General features: G+C 37.0%; 1 protein-coding gene and 2 non-coding genes across 3 annotated transcripts; all 3 read left to right on the plus strand.

Moving 5' to 3' along the window:
* The first annotated feature begins 1,095 nt into the window (after positions 1-1,095).
* On the plus strand, positions 1,096-1,166 carry Trnag-gcc (transfer RNA glycine (anticodon GCC)). Its single transcript has one exon. It is a non-coding gene; the product is annotated as a tRNA-Gly (tRNA).
* Positions 1,167-2,519: 1,353 nt separating this feature from the next.
* On the plus strand, positions 2,520-2,590 carry Trnag-gcc (transfer RNA glycine (anticodon GCC)). Its single transcript has one exon. It is a non-coding gene; the product is annotated as a tRNA-Gly (tRNA).
* Positions 2,591-5,136: 2,546 nt separating this feature from the next.
* Positions 5,137-10,274, plus strand: LOC123553155 (achaete-scute homolog 1-like). The gene is made up of 2 exons (XM_045342899.2): positions 5,137-5,913; positions 9,185-10,274. The coding sequence occupies exon 1, from the start codon at positions 5,265-5,267 to the stop codon at positions 5,901-5,903; it is 639 nt and encodes a 212-aa protein (XP_045198834.2). The 5' UTR covers positions 5,137-5,264; the 3' UTR covers positions 5,904-5,913; positions 9,185-10,274.
* Positions 10,275-10,737: the final 463 nt, after the last annotated feature.

Genomic DNA, 10,737 nt, shown 5'->3' on the forward strand with positions numbered 1-10,737 from the left:
CATATAATATTTGAATGGGTTTAATTACCTCGTAAACCTAACCCCTATTGTCGATAAAACGATAACTTGATTGAATTATTGGTCAACATTGAATGGGGTTTGTGTTGCAAAGAGTGGCTAGGCAATAAGGTTTCAATAACAGGCGCCTAAAGAACCCAAAGTACGCTCTCTTATACCGCACTCAACCGAGCTGAGTGATGCATGGCACGCGCTAAATACATTTTTACAGTGTTTGATTTTTATAGTATCATGTAATACTTTGTCAAGAGACACTGTAAATAAAGATAACAATTGACACTTTTTATTTCATCATATTGTTCAAACACGAAAAGGCGTGTACGTTATATATCAAAACGTATTTTTTGTAAGTCGCATGCGGTAGGGATTTGGCAAAGTATCAAAGCCCGAATTAATGGCAAGTGTACAATATGAAGATAGAAATACCCTACATATTAGCTGCGAAAATAAAAAGAACAGCGTTGCACTTTATTACAAGATACCGTACAATCAACCCTGAAACTTTCGTTCAGGGTCTGTTTTCTACGTTCTTGGTGTTCAAGGTATTCATCCGGCGGATTACTTTAAAGTTGAGAATTAGGCCTTGAGAAACAAAACTCAAACAACACCAAATCATAGAAAGAAAGAGTTGTTTGACATGAAAATTGAACAGCATGTAAAACATGTATATTACTTTACGAAACAAGTATCAGTATATTGATATAAACATTAAATTCCAGAAAAGGACTGCCTAAAGGGGCTCCACTTCCGGACAGTTAAACGCCTTTAAAAACTCACCATTTTCAAAGAACAGTTACACACGTTCGTTTTGATGCATTTGCAATAGTGTGCGAGTGGTGAAATTTCCTCGGAAATATATGATGATCAGGAATTGTTTTTTTTTTCTCCCTTCTCTTGTATTTTCGACCGCCGTTCCGTAAAATTCTTTCACGAAAAAATATAACCCACACGTTTTGCTGATATTTTTTGCTTATCTTCAACATGATGAAGATTGTCCTCAGGCAGTACAGATAAAAGATCGCCTGTCAAACATGATTAAATACTACTAAATCGTTATTTTGCGAACGTATGATGTAAGCATCGGTGGTTCGGTGGTAGAATGCTCGCCTGCCACGCGGGCGGCCCGGGTTCGATTCCCGGCCGATGCATATCATTTTTTTAAAGAATAAGCAATGTGCGATTACAGCGTCTGCTCCGTATGCACATTGCATATTTGGGCCGCGCCGGCGCGACACTGGTATGTTTCTACAGTAACCCATATGGGCGAATCCTGCAGAAAAAAATAGTTCTTTTTAAGTTGCAGGATAGTGCAAGATACAGAAGACGCCCAGCTCCATTCGGCTGCAGTCGTAAAATTGTGAAAAACGCATGTGTACATTCATGCAGACGGGGACTTTCTCAGGTCGATTTGGAACATGTATTAATTACTATAATAAATGAGAAACGATAATAAAAAGATTATGAAACAGCCTTTGCTTGAAATGTTAAAACATCGGAAAAGAGGTGCATAAAGGTCCAATATCCCATGATGACGAGCAGTTTCTGCGGCTTGAGTCAGTGACATTAAAATGAACTTTCGTATGTTTTTAATTATTTATGCCGCCATGTAGCTTTTCTGACAGACAATCTCTTCTATTTGTAATTTCTAAACGTATATATCTAAACTTGTGATCAAGTGGACCTAAGCAGCTCACCTGAAAAGGAAACCTCAAGGTAATAATACTACACTATATAATACCTTTGTTGAAACATTTTAGAATATTTCCCTTGTATAACAAAAATGGGTCCCTGTAACAGTCCACAATTTGTCATAGGGACACGGCTTGTATGGAACTCCGTCGAATAAGATAACAGGTATACATCTTGACGTCCTGTTCTGATGCGGCTCCTATAGTTGTTCCAGGGAGCGAGGTTGAAGAAACCTGGCTCCCAATGATGCTTATTAATATCTCCTGTTTGTTGGAGAAAATGAGTCATGTTTGAGTTTTTCAAACATAACACTTTGTAGAGCACTGGCCCTTGTCGCAGCAAAAAAATGGCTGCAGGGAACCAGCTAGTAAAAAACACTTGATAAGAGGGCATGCGTCTAATACTATATGCCTTGCAAACTCGCACTTGAGTATTTTTGAAAAGGTCTCCGTATGTATCTGTATGAAACACCTATTTGATCTCTGTTTGAATAGCCCGAGTGCGCGTTGGCCTGAGCGAACAGCGCATGCTGCATGTTGACCCCTGATTGCCTTAGGAGAAGATCAGTCAAAACACCATTTTGTAATCATTTGTAATATACTGACCCATGTGGCATACCAAATTTGTCTCCAGAGGCCCTGCTGGAACAAGCGCGCGAATCGGCAACTGGTAGTACATATAAAAAATTAAAATATCTGTAGTAAACTCTAGCGTTTTTTCTTATCTTTATATATGAACTGCCGTCGCCCCGGGCAGACTGGCCTGTCAAAAGTTATTGATAAGATATTAATAAGACGATTCAAGTCCTGTGAGTATCGGTGGTTCAGTGGTAGAATGCTCGCCTGCCACGCGGGCGGCCCGGGTTCGATTCCCGGCCGATGCATATTTTTTTTTTAAAGCAAAAAGTTGATAGGATTTAGAGTTTAAATTCAGCAGGGACATGTGAAGCTGAACTCGTAATAATCCATAACACTACCCTGCAAAGTACAGGCGTTTTTTTTTTTTTTTTTTTTTTTTTTTTTTGAAAAATATAAGATTATCATTTTTAACGAGATGTCTGCTAAGAAAAATGCTGTTTTATTCAAAGTCTTAATTAATTTTACAATAAAAAGTCATTACTCTTTACTCTTGAGGTTTAAAATAAAATCTCCCGTTTTAGTATCAGAAACGACTAAATGGCACTCTGGAATTATAGCACATTATTTTTGGTATTGTGCATCTGAATTAAAGTTTGAATGCAGATTCAAAAAGACGCTCGTCCCTGTTTCAAAACACTTTATGCAAATTAGCCTGTGAGGTCAAATGTCGTTATGTAATTTGCATCCGAAATCATTTCAGAATGGTTTTATTATATAACAAATTACCCATAGAAAGCGCCTGGTGGCCTACATTAAATTTAAGGCTATTTTATTACGATATTTTAGCGACCGAGTATGATAGAACAGTAGTTCTGCTTCTTTTGAAAAATGGTGAAGTAATAGGAAAATATCTTAAATGGGGCATCAGCATAATATAAATCTAGTGCGTCAATGAATTCATTAACGAAAAGCACTCCAAAGTGCAACATTGCACGCGTATTAATCTTTTACCGAAAATTGTAATTCTTTTGTAAGTCGACGAGCGTAACTTTGCGGTGAATAAATTAGTTTCACTTCTTAAAGTTACCGTTAATTTTTAACCCACTTAAATGCATAATGCATACGAACTTGATCCAGCAAAAAGAACATGAAAATATAAAAAAGTAATGCATGTTGATGACGGTGATAATATCTAAAATGTTCCAATGATACAAACTTATTTGATTCTTCCGATGATGATACTGATAATGGCGATGTCGTTGATGATGTTACTGATTATAATGATGATGATTATTGTTACAATGTCTCCTACGAAAACATGATGATAATGATATCTAATTACCGCTGCTATTGTTGCTGCTGCTGCTGCTTATGATGATGAAGATGATGATATGGACAACGTTGATGAAGGCGAAGAAGACTACGTGATTATATTTATCTCTCTATATACTGTAATGATACATAATGATGATGACGACAACAGATGATAATGTGGATATAATGATAGTGATGATGATGAAGATGGTGATAATGATGGTTGTGGTGATGATATGGTGATACTTGGAATAATCTGAACAGATGCTTTGAATGATGATGATGACGGCAACAACGATGATAATGATGACGATGATGATGACGACGACGGCGATAATGATGTTGATGATGATTATTATGATGATGGTGGTGGTGATGGAGGTGATGATGGTGGTGTTTGTGGTGGTGGCGGTGATGATATAGTGGTGCTTGTAATAACCTGTTCAAATATTATAATGTTACGTAATGATGTTTTGAATGATGATGATGATGATGATAGTAGTATCATTAGAATGACTTTGATTTAATGCTTTTGAAAACAATGACTGATGATGATATCAAGGAGAAGGAATACATTAAACACTATCGACACGTTTTTATAATACCACATCCAGTTTTCAGAACTTGTGTCAATGTTATGTGATGATGACACGATATTAGCTACCAATGTTCGTTATGACGAAACTTGATAGATTAATATCTTAATTAACTTTCCAATATTGCGAGAGAACTGTAGTTTCTTGGAGAGAAAATGCGTGTTTAACAAGGGGCAAATACGTGCAATTTAAATTTAATTTGAAATCTTAATTTTGTCGCGTTTTCGGGTTAAATAACCGTGCAAAAAAACCTTTACAGGAAAAAATGTATTGTCACAGATAATTTATGAAATATGATGTTCCTTTTTAAGTGATATCTGAAATTGTCTTTCGGTTTATTTGTTGAAATATTTGTAAGTTTAAGGGCTTCTGTTTAAAAAAATAAAAATCTCAAATTCTATTGATCTGTATTTACTCTTTATACTTTTATTTCAATTATCGTGTTATCTCCGTGAAATCGTCACTTTGTACACCTAAATAAAAATATAATAATGGCCATTCGTCTTTTATACGATCCGTTTAAGGAGCACTTTTAATGTTTAGATTATCTAATCACGTCAAATTTGTTTGAGATCGAATTCGCGCAATAAGAAATATTTTCCTATTTATCATTGCTCTTAATCGGCAAGTTTTCCCTTTTAAAGCGCATGGTATTAAGTATCACGTTTTCAATAGCGCAAAGGTTTTTAGCGTCTTAACAAAGATAAGGGGCGCATCTCTAAAGATGGCGCTGTCAGGTGGTTTCTGGTCGTCTGTAAAGTAGTTGGTCGTCTGCAATGACTTCGCGGATGGGACGAGAATTGACGATAAACCAGCAGGGGAGGGGCTTAAGACGGCAGGGTTTTAGATAATACCGCACCATAAATACTTAAAATGCAAGGCACACTTTTATTATTTACATTTAAATTTTGTTAAATTGCTTTGAAAACGAGGCTGTCAACAGACACTGCACGCGACAGGCACGCGACTGACGTAATTCTTTAGGTTTATATTTGCAAACACAGACTTTCAGACGATATTTTTGGCATCGTCTTTAAGGGAACAAAGTCTTTGAACAGTTCAGTCTTTAATGGATCTTTCTTCTGGTAACTTCACAAATGAGCACATTATGAAACAGGAATATCATTTTCAAACTGAACTGCAGAATATGCCTTCTTGCATGTACGACCAACACTCTCAAATGGGAGTCATGCCATCTAGTGGCCAAAGCACGAGGTCAAAGCTGTTTCGATTTCACATGGCTAAAGAAAATGCAGCAATGGGCAGTTGTCGAAGACGACTTGATTTTAACCAAAGTTGTCAAACCAACATTTACGGTTTGAAACTTGGACAACAAATTACAGTTGCGCGTAGAAATGAACGTGAAAGGAATCGTGTAAAACTTATAAATATGACATTTGCAACTCTCAGGGAACATTTACCGTTTGAACCTGAAAATACGAAAAATAAGAAAATGAGTAAGGTGGATACATTAAAAGCAGCCATTGATTACATCAAATACCTCCAGGAGCTTGTTGACAATCATGATGCAGTAAGCGCTGTGTTTAACGAAGCTTGTTCAATTGACGCTATGCAATTTGACTTGAGAACATGTCCGACAAATTCACCTGAAAAATCACCACCGGAAACAGTTATGACGTCAGAAGCTACGTTCGATGCACTGAGTACAGAAGAAGAAGAGTTGCTTGACTTCGCTAGTTGGTTCTGAAATTCAAGAGGTATTGTTTACTTTTTTACATCATAGTCATAGCGGTTGGCAGGTTTGCAAGGATGGAGAAGGAAAGAAAAACTGAAATGCACTGTTGACATAGTAGGTTGTGGCTTTAGATTCTGCTAAGAGCGTCAATGAAACAACTAAATCACGGAGTGTGGTTAGAGCATAAGTTGTAAAACCTCCCCGAAAAATTGCCAAAAAAAATTTTTTTTCAGTTATAAAATACATGTGACTCGACATTCAGTATGTTTTTTCTGTCATTTTCATTATTGTCAGGCGTAGTTAAAATTCACTCTTTCGTCATTAAGTTTTCTCTCTTTTTAAAAAAAATGTTTTGTTTTTAATTTGGCATTTAAAATTGTCAATGACCGCCTCCTGGAATATTGACCCGTGTTCACACAGTTAAAGGATCGGGGTCGAATACATCTCTCAGTGGGACACTTCACACCTTCAATTTACCGCTGCATTTCAGTTTCTTTTTCCTGGTATCTGTATCACTAAGGGGAGAATTACAGTAGTGGAAAAATATTGGTCGATAATATTATGTTCGGCGGCCGTTGACCCGGTCCATGCATCTCGTAAGTCCATTCATGCCATTTATGCACACAAATACTGAGTTCCATTCAGACCCGACGGTTAACCAATACGTCATGTCTGAACAGTGTTACTATTCGTCTGATATTAAAGCAGCAAAACTGTACAAACGCTGTCCTGCACCTCAACGTTATCCTAATATGACGAAAACCTTACGTTATTCATTCAGAACTTTAATGTTATCCATTAATGTTATAACAGCCGTAATATCAGGTTAAAGGGATTATAGCGTACATAACATGCCACAGTAATAGATATCGAAACACTGTAGAAGACATCTAGAAATCATTGTCAGGTATTTTCCCAGACTCCGATTCCAATCTTTTGTCCTAAAATCTACCAAGTGTTGGCAACCTCTTTTCCATTATCAACCGGCCGCTACAATCCCTGGTATATATCGGTTCCGCATGCGAATCTGACTAAGTGACAGAGAACTAGTAAAGCGGCAAGTCACATTGCTGTTATTTAGTGTGCGGAAACCGGCAGTTCACCTGATCTGTTTCCCTCGTGTATGCTAACGATTTCTAGAATGTCTTTGGGACTAACGGGAGAAAGACAAGAGGTCAAGGTCATCCTATAGGTTCTTTAAGTAGAAACGGGATATTTGCCGATGTGAATAATATAGTGTTTTAAAATGTAGAAATGCTAATTTCATTTTGACGGTGAATTTCAAGTAACTCTGTGAATTAGATGGAATGTGTCGACAAAAACTGACCTGGGTTAATTTTCATTTATTTAGCTGAATTCTTATTCAAATAATGCGACAAGAACGTTCTTGAAACGTACACACGTTCCTTTAACGTTTGGAATATATCTAATTTTTAATTGTATGCTTCATATGACACATAGTACAAAAATGAAAGTAATAAAATGGCATAAAATTCGTTCAAATAATGACATCTGCCTGATATGCTGATCAAATCAACCAATTCATAACATGAAAATCATACTAGTGTAGTTTTCATTGCCTAGTGATTTGTGTGTGCGTGTGTGCGTGTGTGCGTGCATGCATGCGTGTGTGTGTGTGTGTGTGTGTGTGTGTGTGTGTGTGTGTGTGTCAAAACAGCGTATACGTGTTATTTACACTGGGTTTCAGGTGTAAGCCAAAGAACACCCCTTAAGGCTACTTCGTTCCTAAAAAAAGAGCTTAATGTTCCGAATATTTTGAACTGTTTTAAAATAAAGTGTCAAATTTCAGAAAATGTAATCAAATCAACCCTTCAGAACGTGGTACTTCGAAGTTCCTATTTGGGTTGTAAAAACACCCATTATGTGAAAAAAGTCGACATTTTGGTTACCCACATCTACATCCTTTTTTAGGACTGACAGTGAATATAGGAGGGATTTTCGTCATTATTGATCTCATATATTGCAAATTTATCGTGATATAAACCTTAATTTTCTACTCTGTTTTCATGCATGAATGATTTCAAAAGTCAACATCAAAAATTATACACAACAGGTTTATGTTTAGTTTGTGATCAGAAGTATTCCTTATATATTCACTTTTAGCTGAACGTCAAAAAAGTGTCGCGTTTTTAAAGCGATTCATTGTATTTGAAAATGTCAAGAAATTTTACGAAATTACGGAATGGATTTTTACCCGTTGAGATACTGAAACTGGAATTTTATTGTCATACTTTGGTCGAAACAGTCAAAATAAAATGACTAATAAAAAAAGGACGGGAATGTTTGATAACCCATTGACATAGACACTTATTTTCATTTAGCCATACACTAATACCTACTTGAACAACATAGTTCTTGCAGCGCAAGAATTCATTACTGGGCTCTTGGTATCCCAATGTAATCACGTGACCAGTGGTGCGGTTTGTCGCCTCAGTCGAGATACAGTTAAACGTCCATAGCAATCGTATTTATATGGTGTTACTTGCTGTGATTCTTGAGTTTTTAATCCCTTTATTGTATGTTCAAGTGCGCCCCGACCTCATACTATCCTCTCCTTTAGAGCTACTTTATGTAATCGCATAGATATACTGTTATCTGGCCTATTTACAAACGCTGATATTGATGCGCCAAGAAGAGGGATATTCGGAATTAATCGCGGATTATCGTTCATAACAAAGTAATCATATCTATGTCCGCACTTGTTGACGCGAGCAGACAATCAAAATTATCAATAACGCTCACGTTTGTCACAGTTTGACCCTCAATTTATACATTGATGACCCTTATTTGTCAATTGTAGATACTTTTCTTTTCAAAATTTATCCCATTAAAAGATATTTCGTGTTGTAGTTGACGATAACGAGATAAAAAGGTCTAACCGACAATTAGATATACGAACGCAACCGATAAAAACACTAGCTGCTCGTAAAGGAATTGTTAAGCAACTGGCGTAGTCTGTCCAAAAAGAAACACTTAACCTATAGATGCATTTAGTTTTAATTCAATGGCATGGCTAACTATTTTAATGGTAATGATTAGAAATAAGCTAAGGTGAACAAAAGTAGAGAGAAAGCAAAAGGCCCCCTTCATTAGCATAATACAAATATAGAAATTGTTTATGTCTTAGTTATTCAACGGCTACACATGAAAAATGTCAGTAGTTAGGTTGGGTTGTGTCTTGAAACTTGCAACATGTGCATAATTATTCATGGTATGATTATGTTACATACTGTCATATAATATCTCAAAATTTTACTTTTTTATTATTTCAGCAGGTGAAAATATACACGAAGAAATATCAAGAGATAACCCACCTGTCACGTACCAACCAGGATGAGGGAAAAGTGACATTAAATCTATCTAGTCATATACTACAACACGGGTTTCTCTCTTCTTCATTGGGAAAGGAAAGATGTGCAAAGTCTACATCTCAGCGGACTTAATTTTGGGTCCGCCCCCTTTACTAGGACACGCCCATTCATTACGTCATTGCTACAGGTGGCTATTTTTGTGGTAACGACAATACAATACCCGTAGACAAGTGTGGTTATTTGATATCTTTTATTTTTTGAAATTCAATAAAGGTGCTTTGCAAAAAATGATGCATAAAATACTTTTAAAATGTTATATCCTGTACTGTCGGCATTTAAAGAATTTACACACATTCAGACTATCTGATTTTACCAGCTCTGTCAAGAGAAGTCTCGATTTCATCCAATTCCACTATCGTACTCCGTGCTGCAAAGATGATGATAGTGTTTTTCATTCACTATATTTTATTTACACCTCTTTAGCTGAAAAAATACTACAAGCGCCTATTAAATATATGCGCAAATGCAATATATATTGTTGATCTGCACAACAGATGTTAGATAGATGTCGAGTATCAGTCTGACTTTTTACGTTGAAGTTTTACACATGAAATCACCAGCAAAAGTTCTAAAGCACCACAAGTCAGACTGAAGTACACAAAAACGTACGCTTTCTATTTGGCGTTCACTTATATTGTGTGAATAAGGCAGCTGTTCCAAAGCTCTTCAATTCGGAGTCGGAAGAAGCGGTATTACTTTTCTGAGTACACAGCAAATCGAAAAGGTTTGATACAAGAGCATATTTTGCAAAATAATAGAACAAAAAAAAATCATAATGAATAATCAGGTTATTTTGTCTTTTTGAACATACTTGTTTGTTATGTTTATTTATTAACCCCGCTTGGTTTTGAAATTTGATTGATCGTCCTGCCACTATTGGCTGATATTGTTTTGGTCAGTTGGGGCATGCCGTAGTATGTCATTTTCGCAAATTAGAGGTCTACCATGGGACCCCGGATGAGTTCGTCTCGGGATTTAGACGAACTTCTGATGGATGAGAATGTATGCGTGGGTTATTGATACTCCGTAGGCCGTAGTGCGTGCGTTATTGGTACTCCGTATACCGCAGTGCGTGCGTTATTTGTACTCCGTATGCCGCAGTGCGTCGGTTATTGGTACTCCGTATGCCGCAGTGCGTGGGTTATTGGTACTCTATATGCCGTAATGCTCGGGTTATTGGTACTCCATATACCGTAGGGCATGGGTTATTGGTATTCCATATACCGTAGTCCGTGGGTTATTAGTACTACATATGCCGTAGTGCGTGGGTTATTGGTACTCCATTTGCCGTAGTGCGTGGGTTATTGGTACTCCATTTGCCGTAGTGCGTGGATTATTGGTACTCCTTATGCCGTAGTGCGCGGGTTATTGGTACTCCATATGCCGTAGTGCGTGGGTTATTGGTACTCCATCTGCCGTAGTGCGTGTGTTATTGGTACTCCATATACAGTAGT

Source organism: Mercenaria mercenaria, chromosome 4 (assembly GCF_021730395.1).
Source record: "Mercenaria mercenaria strain notata chromosome 4, MADL_Memer_1, whole genome shotgun sequence".
In the NCBI taxonomy this organism is placed as follows: Eukaryota; Metazoa; Mollusca; class Bivalvia; order Venerida; family Veneridae; genus Mercenaria; species Mercenaria mercenaria.

Bases quoted from the DNA above. Each gene is read 5' to 3' on its own strand.
- LOC123553155 (XM_045342899.2), top strand. From the start codon at position 5,265: ATGGATCTTTCTTCTGGTAACTTCACAAATGAGCACATTATGAAACAG.